A 25,138-nucleotide genomic window follows, 5' to 3' on the forward strand; every position below is an offset into this window, starting at 1 on the left:
GGGGGGAGGCTGGCCGCCTGCCGCGGGCTCGGGCCGGTGGGGAGGCGGCTGCGCCGGTGGCTCCCCTTGCTCGGCGCTCTGGGCTGCTGGGCGCCCCGCGCCATGTTCTCGGTGCTCTCCTACGGCAGGCTGGTGGCGCGGGCAGTCCTGGGCGGCCTCTCTCAGACGGACTCCCGCGACTACAGCCTGGTGACGGCCAGCTGCGGCTTCGGCAAAGACTTCCGCAAGGGCATCCTCAAGAAAGGCATGTGCTACGGGGATGACGCCTGCTTCGTGGCCCGGCACCGCTCGGCAGACGTGCTGGGTAAGTGCTGAAGCGGCTGCGAGCAGCCCCGGCCCCGAGCCGCAGATGCTGAAGCGCTTGGGCTGCGGCGTGACCCCGCGCCGGTCACGGCAGAGCCGGGGCTGCGGTGCCTCTAAACGGCAAAACAGGGTCCCTTCTTACTTGCCTTCTGCTCTTAGCTGCAGCGTGACACCCCCCGGGCTCAGCCTGCCCTGAGAAGGGGCAGCGCATGCCGCCAGTCCAGGCCCAACCTTGGTGTGTGTCACCTGTAGGTGCCTCCAAGGCCTAGTGGCTCTGAAAGCCAGAGAAACAACCTGGAGCACGCTTCACTTTGTTTCCATGTTTAAAGTCTAGCCAAGTGCAATATGTATTCCTTTTCAACACAGAAGACCATTGAAGCAGACACTTCCTTATTTTAGTCCATGCTTTGTCCTTGTCAAGTGAAAGACAAAGTGACATTGAGACTGGTTTCAAATGTCAAACCTCAGTTTTGGTATTTCTCATATCCTGATTACACAGTCCGGTCTGCACTTATGTGCAAGGTGGATCTTAAGACTTTAGCTTTCAATATAGTGAATAATTATAGCAAATCAATGGAATATTCAACTTATGAGTGGCATTGTTTCTGACAGTGCTTGACCTTTCTCCTGTGTAGTCAAGGTTGAACATGGCTGGCAACTTGCAAAAGTTAGTTTTTGAGCTTCTCAGTGACAGAAATAACTTTACACTGCAACTTTTGATGTTTAGGAAAAAAAAGATTCCCCCCCCCGCCTTTTCAACTGAAAAATGGTGGGATTTTGTTGCAGTGTGTCACAATGTTACAGTGCTTGGTTGATGCTTAAGAATTTTGTGCTGTCATTGTAACTTAATTACATTTTAATATAACAGACATTATTTCAGGAAACTGTAACTTGGTGCTAGGTAACAGTTTTGCTGGTTATTCTTAAGGGAGCTGTAGGTGATGCTATATCTTCAAAGAGATAGAGAAGCTCTATCAATGTATTAGGTAATCTGTGTCTCTTTTGTGCCTGTTCCAGAGTAACTTTTTTGCCATTAGAATTAGCTGTTGGACAACCATACTTTAACATGTGACTAACACTGGCTGCCTTTAAAGTTCATATGAGGCCAACACTGATAAATAGCTGAGCAATTGGTATTCATCCCTAAGAGAAATGCAGAATCTCTGTTTACTTACAGGTGGACTCTTTGCATGGGGAAGGGAGTGTATTTAGAGCCATCTGCTAATGTTTAGGGTTTTTTGGCCATATTTGGTAATTACCATATGTGAACTTGCAGCCTGTCTTGTCTTCCTGCTGGAATCAACAGAGAATCGCATTACTAAGTTTGTCTTTGCATTAATTTTCATGGCAACTTGATGACAAATGGAATTGTAACTCCACTCAAGGATCAAACAGCAAAGAAGGCTTCAGACCAGCATATTTTAAGTATCAAAATGAAAACAGAATTTAAATAGAACTTCTTTTTTCTTTTTCTGTAAAGCCATTTTCATTTTTGTTCTTTATTGCTTTTCTAATATTCATATGTAGGAATAAATTAAAATCGCTGCATATTCTGCAAACATTAACACTCAGGATGGTTTTTGATGCAATCTAAGTTGTTGCTTTTTCTTCATCTGGAATTTAAGCTTGTGATTGTAGTTGCTGCCTTGTTTCACTAGTGCAATCACCTCTTTGTTCTCCCTTTTTCACCAGCTCCTCTATGCTGCTGCAAAAGAAGTTTCAGCACCAGGGTTTCCCTGTCCTCAAGTTCCCCTTATTCTCATCACAAATCTGAAGTTCCTTATCCATCTTTTAGTGAGCCACGTAACTTTTGTACTAACTCGGTACACCTCAGCAAAACTGTCTGAACTGTTGCCATTTCAAGTTTCAAAATTTTTAGCGTTAGTTTAATGAAGAGGCTCATATGCTTTTGGCAGAAGTGAATATTGTATACACTAAGGATGTTTTTAGAGAAGAGTGAATTTCAAGGGGATCACTTAGATTTAGTCTGCCATAGTAGTCATCAGTGACAAAGCTATGCCAGATAATTAATTTAAAATTATTCTGCGCGGTCTCTTCTGGAATCAATATATGGAAAGTAAGCCTGTGTGGGGTGGATATGGGTGTGGTGTAACAGTGAAAGAGCTACTCCCAGCTACTTGGCATGAGTGCTTGGGGATTCATTTTCTTTGGTCAAACAAAAGTTGACTAGGGCTAGAGAGGTTGTATGTTAATAGCAGAGATCTATTTATATACAAAAATGCTAAACGTGTTTGGTTTGTTTCATGTATACTGCAAAGATTGAAAATTTAACAATGTTTAACTTTATCCTTTCATAGTAAGATCAACAGAAACCTTTTGAAGATTCATGTTATTTCCAGCCCTCCCATAGACGTTAAAGGCTTTGTAGGGACTGTTACTGGTGTGCTTGAATCCTTGGGTCTTTGTCTCTTATTTTGTATTCTGGCTGTTACATACCTGTTAGATTTGTATGTTTTCTTCTCAACCTGAGCACAGGAAGGAACAAGAAACTCAAAGCCATAGTGTTTCCTTTGGGATGCCTCTGAGAAAAGGAAATAGCTCTACTGCTAATATTAATCTCTGTTCTTGGAGCCTCATGATTTATGCAAGTGTTTGCTTACTGCTGCTGTTTGTACCATGTTGTACCTTTTTGTATGTTCACTGTCAGGTTCTTGGTTGTCCAGATCCTCACATGGTTACAGAATGAAATGGTCAAAATATTTGAACATCTTCTTGACTCTGTAGATATTTACATAGCAGTTCGTATTTGAAAACATGCCTTTTTAACTGTAAAGGATAGATAGGTAATTTTTCAAAGCTAAAAAACAAAACTTCAGAAACTGACACCTTCATTTTTTTCTAATTATCATATGAGTGGATTTTTTTAGAGTGTAGGGAACAAAACGCAATTTTTTTTGTAATGAATTTAAATGTTTTATATAAGCATTTCACTTTACAAAACTAAATTTTGAAACTTGTTTATAAATGTTGAGATGTCTTATGCTGGTGATCTTTTTCTCTGTTGTTGGGATCTGCCTTTTCTTGCTTATTCCTGCCTTATCAGGCTCCTGATGTCTTTGTTAGTTTTTATGCATTTTCCAAACTGTTGTGTGACTCATTGTTGAAACATTACAGCAACCAGTCTGCATCCTGTGACAGCATCACTTATACAAAGTCTGTGCTGGGTAAAAGTTTGGGTGTAGCCAGTATGACTTGATTAGTCTTCCAAACTATTTCTGTACCCTCAGCAGTAGTAGGGAACCGTTTGTCCACTACAAAGTTAAAATTTAGCAGTTGTTCTATCAGCTGCAAATCTTGATTCAAATCTGAACTGAAAGGAATAGCATTTTATTTGAAAAATTAAATTTGTCAGCAGCCTACATAGGAGGTATAAACCCCATGACAGATGAAGCCCCTTGCTAGTTGTTAGTCTTGCTATTTGTCAAGAAAAATATGCACAAGAAAAGTAAACTAAAAAACGTAAAAGGATTTGTAGATGAAATGTCAAGGTTGCTCTGGCAACTATAGAGGACAAAGCGTTTCTCTTTCTGATGCCTGAAGGTCACATAAGACCATGTTAAGTGGCTTATTTGGTATCGTATCTATTAAAGAGATTGCTGCTAAAACTTACAAACTAAAGCAGGCAAGTGATCTGCAAGTTTCACCTACTGTACGGGGAAAACTCAGGACATCTTAGATCAAGTATTCAGTGGTCTGAAAAAAAAGTCTACATGCAATAGTCCAGGAATGTAAAACAAAATTTTCTTTTTAACATGGGAACATAAGTACTGCCACTTGTAAAGGAACTACAGATTACTGAGAAACATGCCCTTTAGCAGTTAAATTCACTGACACGCTTGCCAGGACAGCTAATCCAAATGTCAGCAGAGCTATTCCTAAGTAGTATAGAATGTAACTTCTGAGAAATGTAGCTCTCTTTCTGAGGATGAAACTAAAATCTGATTCTTCTTCTTTACTACAGTTTCTGTAAGAGCACTGAACATGTTCTGATCAGAATTTGCAATTGAATGCTTTTTTTTATTATTGTGTGTGCTATTGATGCTTGTTGATAGTGGACAATTTTCCTTTCACAAGCAGGTTTTAAGGGTTGCTGCTTGAAAGAAAAGCAGGTTTTGTCAGAAATCACAGAAGGAAATAAGCAAAGCTGAACACAAGTACAGTAGGTGAGGCATTAATCATACTTATGTTGCAGGAAACACTGCAAAAATTTCCCGCTGTTTACGTTGGTTCTTCTGAACTATTAATATGTGAGCCTGAGATTATTCAGGCTATAAGTACTTTCAGTACAGCATGACTGATGTGTTCTACATTACCTACCCCTTTTCAGCATTTAATTGTCAACTGCCACTAGCAGTTCAGCTGCAAAAAAGTTTCCAGATTGTTCAACATTTTGAGAGATTATGTAGTTCTAGCTATATGGGGAAATTTTTACGGAACTTCTAGAGATAAATACTAGTTTAGTGCCTTCCTGTAACTCTCAAAATCCACTGAGCGATTTCTCAGACTTAGACTTAAATAAAATGGATAAGAGATCCACCTGTAAAAACCTGTTTCAGAAATAATGGTGGACTGTAGCAGGAGAAAACTGATGTAAGGGGCTTCTGCTTTCCCCTGAAAGTAGATGCATAATTTAATTTTTTCAGTTTCCTGTTATTCCTTTCATATGTTCTTCAGTATTGTCTCTCACTTTGTCTCCTGCTTCTTTTTCTATCATTTTCACTTAGCCAGTTATTCTTCCAGTATCTTTAATGCAAGTGTAGTTAAGGACTAGCATAACTTTTAAAATGCATAATGTGAGTAAGTAACCTTTCATTTTGTAACTAGTTATTAGTCACACATAATCTACCTTTAGGGATTTGTATTTAACTATGTTATTTCTGTGTTAAAACTTGGGGAGGGGGGAGACTATTTGACTATAATATCATGATCCCATACATGCTGCTGTTGAAATTGCTAGAAAAGTTAATGCTGATTTTAAGCTTGTAACTTGCTTTGGATGGAGAGCTTATCTAGGTGTGTAATTTATCTTGTCACTGATGAAATAAATCATAGATCAGTTTATCTCGACTCTGATATGCTGACAAATATTAGGTGCTATATTTCGAACTTCTGTGTAGTACAATAGACTGTGCCTTGTTAACGTTTTAGTCTTTCTTCTATATTTGATGCAAAATAAATCTGGTCGCATAAATATATCCTTTTGGTGCTCTTTTATCAGTTATTCGTGGCTAATTCAGGTAGGGATCTCAAGAAGTTTAAAGCTCATTAAGATGAGTGGAATGTCTTGCAATGTTAATTGTGGTTGCAGGCAAAAGCGATTCCTACTGGCATGCTTGTGCCTGCCTGGTGCTTCTGTGTATACTTGTTCTTCTTAGCTGATATGAGTTTTGAAAGTGACTGTCTTTCAAGAGATTTTTGGGACAGGGTGATACTTTTGGATTCTGACCATGGACAGCTGAGCTTGCCAGCTGGCCAGAACTTCCAGTCCTGAAGCTATTGATTTGAAGCAGGTTTGATAATGTCATGATTTTGTTCTGAACTTCAAGACTGTTTTTATTTAGTCTGAACTAGACGGAACATTTAGATCTGACTTAAAAGTGTACAGTGAAAAGCAAATAGTAGTAGTCTCAGCATTGGCTGTCTGTTCTCTGGGCCTCTGCAGTTAACTTTATGCAGTGCTCTGGTAGTCAAAACAACTTTAAGCTTGTATTTCAGCTGGTGTTTTAGCCCGGGTGCTTTTAGCACTATGAATTAAGTTTTAAAAGATTTGAATGCCGCTATCTTCACTTGCTCAGTTCTGGTACTGCAGCATCAATCACTTGTGCTTTGTTTTGAAACTTTGTTATGATTGTATCTCTATGAGAGATCTTGATTTACTCAGTCTTTAAGAAGTTAGAAAGAGCCAATTTTTGAACTGACACATGCAGCGAGTATTTAATCTGGCAGTAGTGTTTGTGTATTTTCCAGCAGAAGGCAATGTAGTGGAGAATTAACTCTGTCACTAATTCTGAAGGGTCCGCATAATGCAGTGAAATATTTGAGAAGCATTTGCTCATTTAAAGTAAGTAACTTATTTTGATATTTTCAGTTGCTTTATTTATGGTGGTTGTTCATCTAGCCACAGGCATTTCATTATTGTACATGGACACTTGTGTAACCTCTGAATAGGCTTGAACAGGGAAAATCCAATGAAATATTCTTTTAATAGAATGTTCTGATTCACTGAATAGCTTTAAAAAAATCAAAGATTTTATACAGTTCAACTTCAGCAATTCTTCTGTCAGCCACGCAGCTTGTTTTAAATGTGCTATGATTCATATGTTGTAAGCTGAATATTTGAGGTTAAACGGTGGATTCTAGAATACCATATTTAATGTTTTTTGATGAAATGTAAGAAAACCAAAACTTGAGTAATCTTGTTTACTTGTTAAAATAATAATTATTTTGAATTTTTGATTTTTTTTGTCTTAGGTGAAAATAAGGATAATATGGATCAATATAGCTTATCATTATTCCCTGGCAGTGATACCGCAAATAGCAGTACTTATACATTTTCCTTTGGTAAGAGAGGAGAAAACATGCTGTTGCATAGAAGGTGACCTATTTATGAGAGTATAGTTCTCTGTTCTTACTTCTTCTGGAGTTTGGAATGTCTCACAAATACTTTTTAGCTCCATTTTTTCTATATGTCAAATGTCACAAAGTTTTCTTGTACTTTAGTCTCATTTACATTTCATCTTTTTTCAGTAGCAGTGAGTTCAACCTGTTTAAAATCTCACTCCTTTTCCATAAAACTGTCTAGTTTATGTTGAGAATTTAAAATGCTGCTTTTATTTAAAAACCATCCTGGTTTGTAGGACAGGCTGGCTGAAGATCTTGGGGAACTGAAATCTCTTACTTTAAGGCAAAAACAGTGAAGGTAGATACTTTCCAGGTGGTACTGTGTAATTTAGAGCTTCCTGAATGTATTTTGCCTGTGTACTGTCATTGATCTGGGTGGCAGCAGTAATTCCTGGCTCTGTGCCTGAGCAGGAGGAAGCATTTGCCTATTCTGGCAGTGTTCACGTACCATGCTTTAGGAGCCTGTAAGGTCATTTAACTTAAATTAAATTAATTGACCTGACTTCTTTTAAAGCATGCAATAAAAAAAAAAAATCCTTGCAGAAACCCCACGCTGTCTATCTTGGGAGAGGACAAGAGCTATGCGATCGTGATGGTGCATGAGTTATGGGGAGCAGATTAGGGGAGACAGATGTTGCAGTTAAAGCATACTTATGGGCTTGCTCGGGAATGTGATGGTCCTGCTGCTCCCGTGCCAGGGATGGAGAAGGAATGCATGACTCTCTTGTTGATTCTGAAGCAGATGCTCTGTTCTTTCCAGTGCGGTGCAGAGCTAAGTTAGAGGGACCTACTCATAGACTAACTAGAGGATACTTGTGTTGGAAGATACTGGCAGAATGTACTGATAGCTGTTTATAGCTTGCAAAAAGACAGGAAGGAAGACAGAAAAAGCCATTTCATGACTCAAGACAGAGTTTGAAGTACCCTGCCATGATTACAGATTCAAATTTCCTGCTTGGAGTAAGAAGTGAGCCAAAGAAATCGGCTGGCATACTCTCATGTGTGTTTTAAAAATTGAGATAGGTTTGGATAATTAACCTGATCAGCTGCTTTTCATGAAAACTGTCGTTCTTGTACTGTATAGTGGTGCTGTAATATTTCTATTTAAATATTTCCCAAGAAAACTAATGAAAAGGTCTGTTGAGCATTTGAGGAAACTATGTAACTTTTGATGAGCTTGTTTGTAACAACCTTAGGACTCAAAAGCTTTGGTCAGCAATTTTCAAACATCATCTTTTTATTGCATTAATACTTTCGTCACTGAAGCAATGCTAGTAACATGGCAGATGCAAGAGGTCCATTTATATATGGCCTTCAACTTCGTACTGCTATATTCAGCTAGAAAAAATTATAGCCGGATTGTGCTCATCAAAGGGGAAAAAAAAGATGCTCATTTGGTAACTTAATACGAAGCAGGCATCATCATCATCCAAACTGACATTTCTCAGTTTCTATTTCAGTTCATATTCTAGATCAGAATGGAAACTTTTTCCTGTTGATCTTTTATTTTAGACTTGTTTGACTGGTGGTAGGAAGCAAAGGGTTAATCCAGTATTAACCAGAACCTGTGGGATTTGTAAAGAGAGGATTAGTTTGTTCCTGAAGGAACCAGAAAAGGCATGTCGCAGATTGCCAAGGCTGCTTTTGCATGAGCTTTGTTCCAGGTTCTGCTCTAGAGAGATGAACACAGGGATCTGTCTTCCTATACTGTTCTTCAAAGAAAGAAAACACGGACAAAGCAGGTGTCTGAAAGGTTGTGCACTATTTTTGGGAGAAATCTGATTAATGTTGATAGGCTGTTCAGAATCTGGCTATAACCTCCTGTCAGATTATAGTTCGTGCCAAGGTCAGCTCTAAACCTTCCGTCTCAGTTTCAGACAGTGTCCGATGTGAAGGGCATTTGTAGATGAGGCAAACTTAGTTTTACCGTCTCAGTCAAATCTTCATGCGTTTGCTAGAAGTGGTGTTCTTTCTAAAGAGACAGTTCTTTAGCACAGTCTGATCTCTGAAATTGGGTCTTTGTGCTTTTATCATGAACAAATTATGTGAGTTTTATTTTGTTATAAAACCCTATGCTCCAGGTGATTAGTTCCTTATAGTCTGAGGATCAAACAGACTCTTAAATTCTGAAAAAATTTCCAGATAGAATTATTTTTTTCCTTGGGTAGATTGCTCTCATGGATAATACCTATCTTCAGACAGTATTTTAATTTTAACATTAAAACGGATTGGGTAAGTTCAAAATATTTTGGCCAAATAGGCAGCAGAATACCATTTACTGTTAGTAGTTTTTTTTTTCCTCAGTTTTGGTTAAAAATCCGTTTCCCTGACTCTTCTCTTGGGATTAATGTCTCTTCATTCATTCTGCATATCCCTTTATTTACTGTTAATATGTCTGGTTTGGGGGTGGTGGTTTTTTTTCTTATCTCATGAAAAGATCTCTTATTTCAGCCTGTTAGGCATCTTCCTTGTTGCCACTGTACCTGCATCCCCTCATAACCACAAGGGTCGAAATTTCACCGGAAACTTCATAGTTTAAGAACTAAAGATACTAAATTGTGGTTCAGAAAGCTGAAATGGGGCACTGCTGCTGTTTGGATAAGGAAAGCATAGACATGCAGCTGTTGGAAGTGCTCAAGATACTGATGGGTTTCTGTACGATATCTACCCCTTACTCCTGACTCAGCTGAGGAGTTTAGTCTTTTGTAGCAGCTGGCTTTTCTTATCTCCACCTGGCAGTGGCATCAAACCACTATGAACATAGTGATTGGTTCTGCTGCTCATCCACCTCTGACCACCTCCTTTCCATGTGCATCTTCGGTATTTGCCTCTGCTGTTGTGCAGAAGCTTCCCAAGCTTTGGCAGAATTTGTCTAATCCTCTGCTATCTAGGCTGTTTTGTATAACTAAGTGAAAAATGATTGGACCGTAGTCAGTTTTCATTCTCTTACTTGGCAGGAGCTGTAAGCAGCAAACTGCTTTTGCAAGATGTAGGTCCCAGCATTGTGTTGGTTTATGTGGTTTTTGAACGCTTTTGAAAAATAGTTTTGTTTCTACAGAAAATGACGTTACCAAGTGGAAAGCATCATCCTTCCAATGAGCAAGTTGCTTGAGGAAAGACTTCGGGGCATTCAGTAGTGGGGAAGAGTTTCTTTATCATTTTTATCCTGTTTAAAATCATAGGACTCTAAAACTGAAAGTCAATAAAAAACTCTTCTTCCTTTTTAATGGGCTAATGGAAGGTTAATGTGTTTGGATCCCCAAGAAGCTCCCCAACAGTTGTTCTCTAGTGCAGTCAGTCTCCTCATGGAGTTCTGAGCAATAGACTTTTACCTTCTTTTTAGCAACTCAGATGGTATTTGGAGTTTTATGTAGGAGCTGATGTTAGAAGTTATCTTAAAAATGCTTAGAAATATTTTTCTTAAAGTTTTTCAGCCAGGTGCTGTGTGGTGCTTTTTAGTTATTGAATGTAATAACTGTGTGCGAATTCAGTTAAAAACCTTGTTTTGGTAGCCATTTCGGTTCGTATAACCCTTTTTGTTTTGTTTTCTTCTAGGGGTAGCAGATGGTGTAGGTGGCTGGAGAGACTATGGGGTTGACCCTTCTCAGTTCTCAGGGACTCTAATGCGAACATGTGAACGTTTAGTAAAAGAAGGACGGTTTGTACCAAGTAATCCTGTTGGGATTCTCACCGCAGGTTATTGTGAGCTGCTGCAGAACAAAGTACCCTTGCTTGGTAAGACAGCAAAGATGTGCAAATTGGATCTGTGTAGTATGTTATCTAGACATGTGCTTATTCGGTGTTGCTTAACTCTGTTATTATGCTTCTACAACAAATTTACAGACAGTTGTCTTTAACAGAGATGAAGATGTCTGTTTTGATAGCATCTTATTTTTGCTTGTATGTTTAAAAATTATCTTGACTCATTCAGTAATGCAGGGAATTCTTGTTTATTTAAAAAAGAAAACAAACTGCCTTTGTATTTGAAAGGTGGTAATTCACCCATGCTTGCAGAAAGTTTGCAAAATAAGCTTTGCTATAGAATATGTTATTGTGTGTGTGCTTGTGCAGGCGTGCTATTTCTCTCTCTCTCTCTCTCTCTCTCTCTCTCTCTCTCTCTCTCTCTCTCTTTCTCTCTCTTTCTGTGTAAATGTGCATATAAATAATCATTCTCTATTTCAAAACTGTTAAGAGTTCCTTGTGGCTGTTTAAGTTGTCCGAACAAAAATATTTTCTGATGATAATAGTAATAGGATGCAGTTCTACTCACTCACTGCTCTTGTTGCCTTTCCTGTCCAACAAACTTAAAACCTAATTTGCTGACTTAAGTAGTTAGTTTATATCATACAGTCATTGGTATCTTATATTATTTTTATAATTCATGGGGAGGGAGATCATTATAGGGTTGTCTTTTTTTGGGGGGGGGGTGCTTTTGGCAAACTAAAGTATATGCCTAGCATATTCTGTGCCAAGCATGACTTTAGGCAGCATATGCCTTGAAAATTGTGAGCAGATAGAAATTAAGGCAAAATTTGAGCTCAGCTGACAGCCTTGCAAACAGAACAGGTTTCTGAAGGGCATGTGACCTCTTATGCACCGAGAAAGAGTTACCCTGCATGATATGCATACTTCTCACCTGACCTTAAAATACTGTGCCGGGAGAGTGCTGGGTAAACTATATTTAGCTTGTCTGCTGAGCTCAGGAACAGATGTTCTCGCATTATATGCCTAAAGAATAGGTTCAAACCTCAGAAGTGACCTCAAGTGTCACTAAAATAGTGATGGTCAGTAATGGCATTAGGATTTTGTGTGTTTAGTAGTGCTTATTTGTGCAAAGCATATGTAGCTGTAAGCGATCTACAAAGTGGGCCGCTGGTGAGAGCTCTCACAACTCCTTTGTAGACGGAGGCAGCCCTGTTTGGCTTGACCTTTCAAGTTCTGAAAAGCAGCATATGCTGAGTCACAAGATCTGCATTCCACACATGGCCTCCTGGTTACACTGTGTTAATACAGTTAGAATTTGAAGCTAATGGTCTTTAGTCTTTTTCCTTTGTCCAAGAACAGTATTTTTTAGAAGTAGGAGAAAACCCTTGAATTAACCCAGCAGCGAACACTTAGGATTTATTTGAAATAAAGTGAAGGGAGAGGACTTCATTAGGAAGGATTCATTAAACGTTAACTTCTCCTTGCTGTTGTGCTTTAAGCCTTGATACTTAGTTTATCAGAATTGAATCTACCAAATATTTTAACATAAAACTGAAGTGGGAGAAAGTTGAGGCATTTATTTAAGCACTGTTCTTGTATTACAGAACAGTCTTGGACTCTGTCATATATAAAATCTTAATCTTTTTTTCAAGATGCTACTTTGGCTTATTCTCTAAGAGTGGAGAACAGAGGTTCACTATATGCCCTAAAGAACAAATCAAGTGCAAGTGAATTGCAGGGAATTCCTATATTAGAAAGTGAAGCCTCTGGAATAAGTGATGCCTAGAGTCAGCTGAGCTTTGGTAGCAAGCCTGACTGTGAGTTTAGCTCATTGTAAGTCCGTGGTCCTTCCAAGGTGTAGCTGTGCTTGGAAACTTCTGCTGGTAGAACGTTAGGGCAGAAGTTTAGTTATACTCTAGCCCATGATACGGGGTCTTCTGTTGGAGGTAGTTTGAAGTCAGGAAGAAGTGCTTCAGCTGTATTTCACACTTTTCAGGAATGAAAATTCTTTTGGATGCATTGCTATCCTGTTGGCAGAAATTAAGTGATTTATGTTTTCTGTGAAGCACTTAGTCTGCGTATGAGTGTCTTTGTGATACAGTAATTGTTGTGGTTTGCCACCAAGCACAGTTGGTAGCTAGATCCCCAGGAATGAATCAAGAATTCCTTAGTGTCCTCAAGCATGACTGGAATAATTCTGAGCACTGTAGACTTGTAGAAACGTTTCCATTCTGTCTTGCTTTAAATTTTTAATCTGGAGCAGTATTTGTCTCTGAAGTATGTTTTCTTTCAACTTGTGGAAGTAATATCTTGAACACAAGACAGGAATTTTTCTTAGCTTAGTAAGGTGGGTAGTGACGATATTTACCAAAAAAGTTTCCTCCTGTTTAAATAGAACTGTGTTAAACTTGATTTGTATTGTCACAAATTTTTTTTAAAAAGCTAGCAGAACACCAAATTATGTATAGCATAGCCTGTTTGTTGTCACTTAACTGGATAATGGTGCTAATTTCTTCAGCTTTAGAGAAGTATATTACTTCTGAATGGATGACATGAATAAACTGTGCTCCTTTAAAATGTTTAGGCCTTTCTTGTTGACAGTTTTACAGAGTCATGCCGTAAAGAAAAGCATATTTATATTTGACAAGAATAATGGAACAATATCTAAGAACCGCTTGCAATTATCTATTTACTTGTCATGGATTGTATTCAGTTGATGAATGAAAAGGTGTGGAAGACACCTAGCATAGTATGGATGCTATGGGAATTCAATTATTCTCATGCTTTCAGAATTTCTGCATTTTGTGTTTTTTGTAAACGTGCTGACATATCTTGCTGTAAATAAACTGGAATAAAACAGGTATTTGTCAGCATAATGTGTTTACCTAGACCAAAGCAAGAAAAGTTCTACATAAAGTCATAGTATGTGTTGTAAAGATTTCTGGTATCTTGCTATTTTTAAGTGTATATTAATTTTCTGTCATTATTGAGTATTTCCATATAGAATGAGCAATTTTTGTAAGGCTAATTCCAGTTACCATTTTCCGTTTGCTTCCAGGAAGCAGTACAGCTTGTATAGTAGTTCTAGACAGAACAAGTCATCGTTTACATACAGCCAACTTGGGAGATTCTGGATTTTTGGTAGTCAGAGGAGGAGAAGTAGTACATCGATCTGATGAACAGCAACATTACTTCAACACTCCGTTCCAGTTGTCAATAGCTCCACCAGAAGCAGAAGGAGTTGTCTTAAGTGACAGGTAAGATGGGACAGGATCTTAAATCTTTAATCTGTAATTGTGATTAACTTCCAGAAGGTTGCAGTTTTGCCGCTACCATACTTTTTTTGGATAGTGCAGTGTAGCATGTGGGCTTTAAGTAAAGTATCCAATCAGAGTCTTGCATCCATCCTCATCTGTATTTAAGGTAATGTGAATATTTCTCATCTCGTACTTACCAAATTTTGTAGGCTGTTGTGCAGTCCAACTTTGGGTTAATGGTTATCATAATGACATATTCCCATAGAGTCTATGGTGTGCGCTCGGCATGTTCTGGTCCAGGGAGGGACTTTGCTCAATAAAGCGGTTGCAATGAAGGCTACAGCTGTTGGGTGCAGGCCATCCTGCACGAGTGTCTTGTCTTATCGACAGCTTTTGTTGCAGTCCCTGTCTGTACTCTCTTGCGACTGGTTGGGAGTATACTAATTTAGATATCTTGGCAGCAGGGTAATAAGTACTTGAAGAATAGAGCAGGGGAACATGTGACTGTAGCTTGTGTTTCTGAGTAGCTGTGTTTCCAGCAGCATATTGTATTTGACCAAAATGAGCAAAACTCTGTTTGGCAGAACACCAGGCTGGGAAATTAGAGTATTCGGAAAGGACAATCTGTTCACAGAAATGAGTTGTTCCAAAGGCAGATTTGTACTTGTGTCCTCCCCTAAGAAATCTAGAATGTCAGGCAAATCACTCCTCTGAATTTGTGAAATCTCACTAATAAAATGCAAAATAAAATGCAAAAAAAAAAAAAGTATTCATATTTTAAATGTGTCAAAATTTAGCTCTCAGATCAATGGTTATGCTCTCATTAGTGTGTTGTCCCTCTTATGAATACAAAAAGATTTTAAAAAGGTGTCTTCAAGGAGTTACTACATAGTATATAGGGAACAGAATAGGGATCTTAATTTTTTCATTTAAGGTTTTAAATCTCAAGCCTGATGCAGTAAGGTTTGTAATGTTTACTGCAAAAACAGCTCTTTTTGAAAGTTATTGGAACTCGTCACCGTTCTTGCATGTGGTTTTATGACTTCATTTGTACTTTTTTACTTCATAAAGCTGCAGAGAAGAAGCCAGTGTAGGATTCTGAAATTAGAACCCTTAAATAATCTACAAACCTCTGTATTAGACTAGCCTTAAGTTACTTTTTGGAATTCTGGAACTATTAAAATGTTTTAATTTTTCTGATGTACTGTGTCTTATGTGGAAAGAAAAAAAAATTACCACAAGCGATAACTGATAACGTCCAGTGGAAATCAGGAAAACGAAGTAATTGGAGTCATTGCATAACAAGGAAAGCGCAAGATAAATCAGCTCCCACACTTCCATTCTGAATCATGATTATAGCTTGCTGGCTAGTTTCTGTGCTGCTGTTGACGTTAATTAGTACTCATGCTTGTTGTCTAAATGCTCCTCTGGTATTTCTTATTGTTGCCCCAATTAAATGTTAAATTTGGCTATATGTGGAGATGGGCAGACAATCTAAAGCCTATTAACCTTCCTGAAGCTACAAATCAGTTGAGCAAAAGCAGCTCTTCTGCTTTTTGGGATAGCCAAATGGCGTGATATGCTGTGCGTTTTCTTTCTCTTAAAGATCCCAAAGGATCTTTTAAAATTAAGTTTTTGTCATTATGCTGCTTCTGAGAATCAGGTTTTGCAGCTGTATTCATGGCCAAAATACATATTTCCTCTTCTTTGTATTGTGTAATGTGTGAGACGTAAGTAGACCTAGTTGTTGTGGTCTCTTGGTAGTGAATTCCGGACGTACTTCATTATCCATTGCGATAGAAAGTGATTTGGCCATTCCTGTTATGAATTGTCCTTTCAAGTATAGCTCTATTACATGTTTAAGATGGGTAAGAAGGAAGCCCTGAACTGCCATTCTGCTTACTGGTTTCCATGGAGATACACTTGCAAAGTGGATTAGTCTGCAGGATTGTTCATCTGGGAATTTTAAATGCAAATCCTTTGTGTAATAGCTGGAACATTACCTGTTTGCAATCACAGTTCTTGTGTTGTAGCTTTCTTGACAAGCTACCCTGGTGCAAAAGCTCCACAGCTGGTGATTCTTCTTCTGTTGCAGCAAAACACATAGCGGTAGTGAATTGCAAAAGCTGTTGGTGTGCTAGTTTGCCATCGCTTGGTGCCTTAGTGTGAGCTGGAGTCCATTTCTTTGACATACCTCTTACCTTCACAGCCCTGATGCTGCTGATAGTACTTCTTTTGACGTCCAACTTGGAGACATTATTTTGACTGCAACAGATGGACTCTTTGACAACATGCCTGACTACATGATTCTTCAGGAGTTAAAAAAGCTAAAGGTGAGAAGTGTGTGTGTTCTAAATCTCTCGCATAGCTTTTGCCCGGCAATCCCTCAGAGCTATTACCATTATTTTCTATGCCCATAACCTGTGTTATGCATAAAACACAAGACCCATCACAGAGCGCTCTCATTTGGCAGCTTTTCAGTTGATGCCACATGTGAGCAATAGAAAGGGACATTCACCCCAAAACGCCCTCTCTTGGATCTCGCCCACTCTGAATCTAGAAGAAGGAGCTTCTGCATAAACTTCCTGAGTAAAAGCCAGTACCGTTTCACTGGCCAGTAATGGGAGGGAGGCAAGGAAGGAAATGGGGAGAGGTGTTCAACAGCAGGCTCTGCCCCGGCCAACCGCTCATACACTGTATTTTATCTGTACTTGCAGGTTGTAGATTGTATACGTGAAGATACAGCATTCTCTTATGGGTATTTGAGGGAGTGGGCTCTATACTTAAAAATAATTTGAAGGTTATCTGAAAACTTAAAAAACAGTAGTTCTAAAGAAGTATGAGCTATCTGAATTGAGTTGCCTGGGCGTGAAAATCTTTACCTTTCTGTTAAAAATTTCTTTTTTTTCCACAAATGTTTAACTTTTCCAGGTTAGTAACTGTGAATGTTCATTTAAATGGTAAAAATGTATTAAACAATTTTAATTTGGATGAGAATGTTGTGCTGAAGGCTATTTACTTACACACAGGAAAGCATACTTGTGAGGTATCAATATGTATAACTTTCCTGAGGAAACTATTCTGATGTTATGAAGTGCAAATAAGGCTAATGTGTAGAATTATAGTGCGGTTTCAAAAAATTTTGCCTGCTCTTATCCTGCAGCTGCACAACTGAAAGGTGATGTTAGACAGAAATATGTGTCCTTACAGACAAAATGTCTGAGAGGTCTCTGTCTGAGCATGAGGTAGACTGTTTCCCCCTCTCTACAGTCACCACTGTCATTTCCCCCCTCTTTTTGGTGTAGTATTCAGACCTGAAAGTGAAAAGCGGGCAGATACGCTGTAAAAGGAAAACTGTGATTGTAGTACAAGTCAAACTATTGCAGAGGCTTTGACCAAGCTAGCAGCGGTAATGACAGCGTTGAAGGTGCATTAGCACGCTTTAATGACCAGATTTGGAAGCGACTTGTACGCTGGTTGCTAGCCTGTGTGGCTGTTGCTTACGCTTTAGCTAAATAATACTTGGGTTTGCTACGTTCCTGCTCTCCTTTTTCTGCATAGACAAAACCTTAGCCTAAGTGGACACTAGGGGTTTAATTCTCTAATGGAAGAAAGTTGAGCTCCACCTATTGGGTTATTTCAGTAAGGCCCTGGAGTGCTCCTTGGGGTAGGAAGTTCAGCCAAAGTGCCTGCTAATTCCCCAAACTGCTGGGAAAACTTCTGAGATGACAGGACACGTAAAAAATAGTTAAAAACAAAACCAGTGGTGTTTGTCGTGTCATGTTTGCTTGAGTATGAAAAAAATAAGTCTTGGAGTAAAGCAGCAGCGGTACTGAAACCAAAAAGATTGGAACTTGAAGAAAAGGAAGTCCGTAGAAAGTTTGCCTCATTAAAATTTTCTCATCTAATTTTTTAAGTACCCTCTCTCTCTCTCTCCCAAGTAAGCGCTTGTTGATTTGGGCAAAAGGCTCAGAGAATTAAGACTTTCTGTTCAAATTAAAACATAATTACTTCAACTGAGCCTGGTTTGTGAGGAAAGAATGGCTCTTTCCTTGTGAACTGCTAGTATTAGGTATCAAATCTGTTTCCCTCAGGTGAGACTGTTTAATCTATTTCAAGTATTAGTCTTCTAAGTATTTAAAACCTATGTTTCCTCTATAAAACAAGTCTTATAGCTGCTGGTAGGGAACAGGTTTAGATTTCAGTTCTGAAGATTTGCAGTTCTAGCCCGAATTTATAAGGCCTAAAACACAGTGAAGGTTCCATTTGGAACAGAAGGTGATAACTGGTACATGAACTTGTGAGAGAGAAGTCTGCAGCCAGGTGTCTATAAAGCTGACATGCATCAGTAAAATGACTACTGATAGAATTTCTTACAAGAATAACTTTTTTTCCCCTCATTAATTTAGAACTCCAACTATGAGAGTATACAGCAGACTGCAAGAAGCATTGCTGAGCAAGCTCACGAGCTGGCATATGATCCCACTTACATGTCACCGTTTGCACAGTTTGCATGTGACAATGGATTGAATGTGAGAGGTAAGATTTTTCTTCCTCCTCCCACTCCTGCCATCCTTGAGAAATCTTAAGTTAGAAAGTGAATTTCTGGTATTCTAAAATCTGGTAATGAAAACACAGCGTTAAGAAATGGTCTTGGCAACAGATCCGCCCCAGCCTAGTGCTTTGTGTTTGCCAAGGGCCCCAGATCCTGACGAGGTTGTACCAGGCCCTAGCTAATCAGAAGCCGGCTGTAATGCAGAGAACTCGGCTCAGCACGCTCTCCAATGTAGTATGTGCTCTCCTGCACCAGGAATCCAGCCCGGAACAAATTCTCCAGGCTCCCAGGAGAACTGTTCTTGACTTGTTCCTTGAATTCAGGCTCTTTGTGGGTTTTTGTGTTTGTTTTGTCCTTTTAACATTACTATCCCAGTACTGATCTCAGTGTTGGCTGTATTTTCTATGCTCTAGAAAGGTCACTAACCCCTGGCAGAGTTCATAGTCCTATTAAATATATATTTAAAAAAAAATTCTGCTAGTAAAGATGTCCTCATTATCTCTGTATCAGGAGGGCAGGATTTCCTGCAAGGCCCTTTAGCACCTTTCCTAAAGGTTGGGACAACAGTTGTAACAACATGGAGCAGGAGCTTTACAAAGAGCCTGATCTGTGGTGGAAACTCTAAATGGAATCTATTGCTAGCGCTGTCCAGCACAATTATTCACTAATGAAACTGCAGCTCTCTTGAGTCCAGAGGACTGATTTGAACTTCTGCATAGTAAAATACCTTTTCTCTGAGCTATGTCTCTAGAATTTTGGAGTGTATCGTTCTAGTTACTCTGGTTTGAAAAGTGCTTATTAAAAATACTAAGTAGCTTTTAAAAGGATTTGCAATAATATAGTGCTGGAGAAGATGCTAAAGAGATACTTCAGTGTTTGATTTACAGTAAATTCCTGAGAAGAAACTTTTTTACTTATGGGAGCTTGCCTGTAACAAATCAATTTCAGGTAATTAAAAAAAAGAAAAAGAAAAAAATCTCTGTATATTAGAAAACAGGCTTTCTGCTCTGCTGGCTAACAATGGTGTTCAGGGTTCTATACTCCTTTTAACAGTTTGTGATCTCAATATTGCTTAAAAAGGAGAACTCTTCTGCCCTGGTAAATGTTGTTGCTACTCTCAATTGCGTTCGGAAAGGAAGTGGAGGAAGCGGAGTTCTCTTGTCTACGCAAAACTACTTTTGAGTATTTAAACTACTTTAAAAAGAGCTTGCAGTAGGGAAATATCACAGCCTAAGAAGTTATCTAAGATGACCCACTGTGGTTTGATGAAATAGTTTTATTTTTCTTATGTTACAGGGGGAAAACCAGATGACATCACCGTCCTTCTTTCTATTGTAGCTGAATATACAGACTGATCTGCCCAGAGTGTCGGCTTCTGATGTTTCATTATCCCTGAGCTCCTAGCTTCACATGTACAGTTTCCTGCTGGCAGGATTGCTTTCTTTCTTTGCAGCTGATCTCAGCAGCCAGTTTTCAAGCTCGTTGCCTGTCTTGAGACACAACTGAAGTCCTTGTTAAGAACCACTCTTGTAGTACACTGGTCTTTGTCTGCCAGCAAGAAATGAAGAAACTCAAGGCTTGAAGCATGTCTTTCAGAGCTTAGTAATTGTCCGTAAAAGGGGGAGGATCAATCGCACATTGTTACTTCATTTGAAATGTGACTTACTTTCAAATGGGTAGAATTGGTTTATCAGCATTCAAACTAGATTTAATAGAAAAAAAACTCTAAAAGAGGGTGTGTTACTATATCTCCTAGAAACGTTCACTATTCATTAAAGGGTATGTTACAGAACACAGTTTCAGAAGCATAGTCTTGTTACAGTGATAGCTGAGGTTTTGTGTTTCTAAGCTCCGGTTTTCAGGAGACTTTATAACTGCTGTAAACATTTTGCTTTTGCCATACATGGTGTCAGCCTAGGAGCCTTTTCTAGTACAAAATTTCAAAAACATACTTAGTTCGAGTTATATGGATGCAAATGTGTTTTGTGATTTCAGGTGCTTAACTGTGATCTTAAAAGTTCTGCGGATCATTCGTCCATAATGGGCCAGGTATCTGGATGTTTTGGCTGTGGGTAAACTTTTTTTTTTTAAACATAAGTAATAACTCAGTCTCAAAAAGCCAAGACGCTCAAAGCTGAGGTCCCTGCAGCATTTTAACCCATCTCACCAGCATGTGATGATATGGCATAAGTGCTACAGTGAGAGGTTGCACGAAGTACGGATCATCCTCAACTCTGAACTTCTTTGCTTTTGGTAGATAATTCTGTTAACTGAACATAATTTGTGTTGATATTGCCATTCCCACTTATATAGAACAGAGTACGTTGCACCAATTTAAGTCAAGTTGATCCTTGTCTTTCTGACTCTCAAACGTGCATCTCTGCTTATGCTGTGGCAGCAGCAGTAGGTATGAAAATGCAAACTTAAATGAATAATTAGCAAAACTTACATTTCAATAACTAAAGTTTAGGATTTTCAGAACGAACCTTGATGATGTTTACAGTTATCTAATAGCCACTTTGCAATATTACATTTCCTTTCGAATTACAGTAGCTCACAATTGTTCCCCTCCGTTCCATCAAGCTCTCCTTTGTTTCCTGAGGTTCATACAAAAAGCTGATAGCTGTAAAGATTATATATATTTTTGGTCAGTTTTTCATTAACTTTTTTGCTGGTAGAAAAGTATGTAGAAATAAATTAAAGCCATGTTTTTATATATAAAAAGTCGGGTAATGTTGATGTTTAGGTGAGTGCAGTTAAACTTGGTCAGTAAGTAATCTTACCTGATCTCAAAAGGAGATTTTTACTACCTGGTTTATTGTATTAAAACTGTTTAAGTTTGAGGTTACCTCAACTTGTTTAAAGAATTTTTTGTGGACTTGTACTGTATATTTGCGTAACTATGTCAAGCTTTTATTTAAGATCATTTAACATGTACCATGTACATGTCATTTTACTATATTTCAATGCATCATGCTTGTAACAGGCATTTCATTTATAATAAGAATAAGTGATTAATTTGGAAGCTCTTCAGTAATTTATCTGCTATTCCTAAATTGGCATAATGTTAGCTATCTATTTTAAATCACCTTATAATTACTTGTCAAAATGCCTTAACTACCCTAACTTGACCAAAATATTATTTTGGTGAGGGTACGGGGAGGATTATATTAATGAAGAAAAAAATTAATTAGTTTTGCGATACATGGAACAGTGAGTGGTGGATAACTTTGCACAAATTGTCAGTCCTTGTTATTTTTTTAAAATTGAACAAGCTGTATCTAGCTGTCTTGTTAGAAGGAATGTATTCATGCTGCAGTATAGGGTTTTGTTTCTAGTATTTGGGAGGACTGTTTCTCTCTCAGATCTGGGTATCTTTACATTTTATTCTTCAGTATTTACTATCATGCTTCTTTATTAGAGCAGATTTGATCAATTATTCTCTCCCTTGAACTTACCTTAAAATAATGCCCCGGTAGACCTGGACTGTTTTGCACTCTTACCCCTTACTCTCAGTACACTCATGTCCAGTCCTCATTATTTTTTTCGACTTGCTAGAACTTTAAATTAGGAGATGTATGTGGATCGGATAAATGAGTATGGCAAAGGTGCTTGCCCCCATGTGAGATGTTGCATGCGCTGTACTCTGCCTCTTTTGATCCCGGGTCTGGAACCCGAGATCGTAGAGATTCAGCCACCTTCTCAGAAGCTAAACTGTGCTGCCTGGTGGGTTTGAGTCTAAGCCTTGCTATTTGTGTTAAAGCAGTTTTTAGTTGAGCAGTATATATAAAGCCATTTGCCTCATATCACATCATCTTTTTTTTTTAAATAAAGAACAAATTTGGATTTTAATTTACAAATCATGAGTTTATCCCTCACTGGACACACCAAAGACCAGTAAAGCTTATAGCTTTTCCATCTGTTTATAAAGCAATACTGTATTATAAAGAATTAATATTTTTATCACATGCTTGATTGTTTTTGTTTTTTTAAGATGTGCACTCTAAACATATCAAACCTGATTTCTTCCTATGAACTTAAGCTGTCTGCGCACAACAAATTTTTGGAAAAGGAAATGACAGGGCCCACAATATCAAAATAACTTTAAAAGATGCATGAAGCAGTAACACTTCCTAGGATTAGATTATTGTGACTGTTCGTGAGGAACGTACAAGAAAGGTGTGCCATGAAATGGGAACATGCAGGAATGGAGGACAAGCTGGCTTCCAGCTGCTGCTGAGAGTTTTATGTTTCTTATCAGGAGCTGGCTGTTAGGGAGCAGTAATCTGAAGGAGAAGGAAGAGTTTCATATACCAGTAACCTATGGTACACAGAATATAATAGCATTTGCAGGAGTTGGGATTTCTGCAACGGTGTTACTAGGTATATGGGTAAAAAAGGGCTAAGATGTGGTGAATTTAAAAACTGTGGTTCCTTGCTACTTTTATGGCTATCTTTGGGAGACCTGCAACATACAGTTTCCCTCTAAATTTACTTTCTTTGGGTTTATAAAGAAGGTATGGCCAAAAAAAAAAAAACCAAAACAAAACAGATTTTGGGACCAGATAGTTATGCCTGAGTAAGGGAGAAGGGAGAGGTGAAGGTCTAGTGAAGATGCAAAGTATTTTGTGATGGAACCTCCATCTCTTGGTAATGGACATCCTTTCTCCGGGGGAAAACCAGACTGTGTATGTGTAGTAACTGACTGTATGAAGTAGTTTCTTACAAAGATAGCTGAAATAATAAAGCAAATCTGAGTCTGTATCTAATGAGGATGCTTTTTTTGTTGTTTTGTTTTGTTAAAATGAGACTATCATCTATGCTTACCTAAGAGGCAATTATGTGAATTTCATGTCTGAGGTATAACTTATGCAGGAATAGTTCTGTAAATACATTTAAATGAATTGTAAAGATATTTAATAAATATAGTATTTATACTAAAATGTGGGTTTTTTAAGTTGACTGCAAAAATTCTGTTTGTTAATGCAATGATATGGTGGCCCAGCCACTAGCTCTTAAGGGTGTTTGGCTTTTGTTTAGACCATTGTACAGCGTTCTCTCAAATCCAGGTGTGAATGGCACCATACCCTACTCGATAAAACGTCTCTCTAACCATTAGGCAAACAGAATTGCCATCTTTTAAATTAACCAAAGACTGGAAATTTCAGTATTTTAATCCAGTGTGACTTTGGAAATATTGCACAATAGCAGTATTCCCTGCAAGCTTGTTTGACAGTGAGCAAAGCTGGGCACTACTGTTGTGCAAATCTCCTCCTCTGTTCCGTACAAGTAAACTGCTTTTTCAGTGCAGCAGTATAACAGATCAGTTGTGGATAAGTTCTCCCCAAGAAAACAACAGCAAATGCAGTTTTGTGGCTTTTTGTTGAGATGCAGTTGCTAGGGGTAAAGAGCCAATGTCACTGATTTGTGTTGGAGGTGGTGGGGGGGGAGAAGAACAATGCAACTCTAGAACATAAGAACATCTTGAACTCATGCTTTCAGACACTAATATTTTTATTTTTAATGCATTTCCATCACAGTGTATAGTATTATTAATTACTCAGCTCAATATTAGTTCTACAAAGTTTCTGTAAAAATACCAGCTATTATATAGCAATAATGTATTTGGCTTTGCCAGAGTGGATGGCTTTGTTATTCCATCGCTTGTAACTTTACAATAGTAGTTTAATTTGCCTGAAGTGGTAACGCAGTGTGAATTCTCTAGTGTGCTACTGGGGAGCTGAACATGAAGCAGTGCATCTACAGCATACTTAGTTTACAAATCTCAGTCTATTCAAGCATGACTTAAATTTATATTACACTATGAATACATCTACAGTTCTGGTGGCTAACGTATAGTATTACAAATAGTAGGAAACCCGACCAAAGCTAACAACAACAACAAACTTGTGTGTTTAATTCTTAAAGCTGGATTTCAAAAATCAGACTCCTGTGAAACATAAGTAGTGAATAAATATTTAACTTGTGCTGACATAGCGGAAAATTATAGCATTGTATCTTGAGTAGAGTTCTGTCCTTTTTGTATGTTTGTCTTGCAAAAAAAAAAGGGGGGGGTACAAATTAGGTAGAATTTCTACTTTTCAGACTTTCTCAATAGATGTTAGTGAAATTCAGTCTACCATCCTGTTACAAGCTCAGAATACAGATAAAAGGAGTTTCTGATAAGATCTAACTTGTCTAAGAACAGTAGGACAGTTTCATAATAGAATTAAACTTCTTTCTAAAACTAGAAACAGCTCTACAATTACCATGTCAAATATACTTCCATCTTTGAAGGCAATCGTAATCACTAAGTAAAGACTATTGCAGACACTTCATATTATTAGAGAACTTGAGATCTCTGCATATTGACAGAATCCTCTTCAGTGTCGCTAGCTGTTGCTAAACTATGGAGGATGTGGTTGATGGCATCTTTCTCCTTAAAAGACACTGCTCCAAAAAACAAGGAATGAAACTGGAAAATGCAATATTTATACAAGTAAGATACTACGCATGTGATACACCTCAGGGGTTAATTATTTCTCAAGCCTTTGTTACTTTAAAAAGCACATTTTTTAATCTTTGTCAATCTACAGTGTTTCTAAGTAAAATACATTTGCCATCTGCAAATATTTACAGCATTACAGTCAAACATGGTGAATTTTTGTCAACTATG

The 25,138-nt window shown here is 38.2% G+C and overlaps 2 protein-coding genes across 2 annotated transcripts in view; one reads left to right on the forward strand and one right to left on the reverse strand.

Moving 5' to 3' along the window:
• Positions 1 to 6: 6 nt before the first annotated feature.
• Positions 7 to 23,000, forward strand: PPTC7 (PTC7 protein phosphatase homolog). Its single transcript, XM_026058898.1, has 6 exons — positions 7 to 304; positions 10,501 to 10,680; positions 13,709 to 13,907; positions 16,117 to 16,240; positions 18,317 to 18,446; positions 19,759 to 23,000. Exons 1-6 carry the CDS (start codon positions 103 to 105, stop codon positions 19,815 to 19,817), a joined length of 894 nt encoding a protein of 297 aa, XP_025914683.1. The 5' UTR covers positions 7 to 102; the 3' UTR covers positions 19,818 to 23,000.
• RAD9B (RAD9 checkpoint clamp component B) overlaps positions 22,279 to 25,138 on the reverse strand; it is a 10,481-nt gene continuing 7,621 nt past the window's right edge. The window contains exon 10 of the mRNA XM_026058867.1: positions 22,279 to 24,937. Within this exon, the coding sequence (XP_025914652.1) occupies positions 24,806 to 24,937 (132 nt within the window). The 3' untranslated portion in view covers positions 22,279 to 24,805. The remainder of the gene's footprint in view (positions 24,938 to 25,138) is intronic.

This window comes from Apteryx rowi, unplaced genomic scaffold, assembly GCF_003343035.1.
Source record: "Apteryx rowi isolate R43461 unplaced genomic scaffold, aptRow1 scaffold_15, whole genome shotgun sequence".
Taxonomy (NCBI): domain Eukaryota; kingdom Metazoa; phylum Chordata; class Aves; order Apterygiformes; family Apterygidae; genus Apteryx; species Apteryx rowi.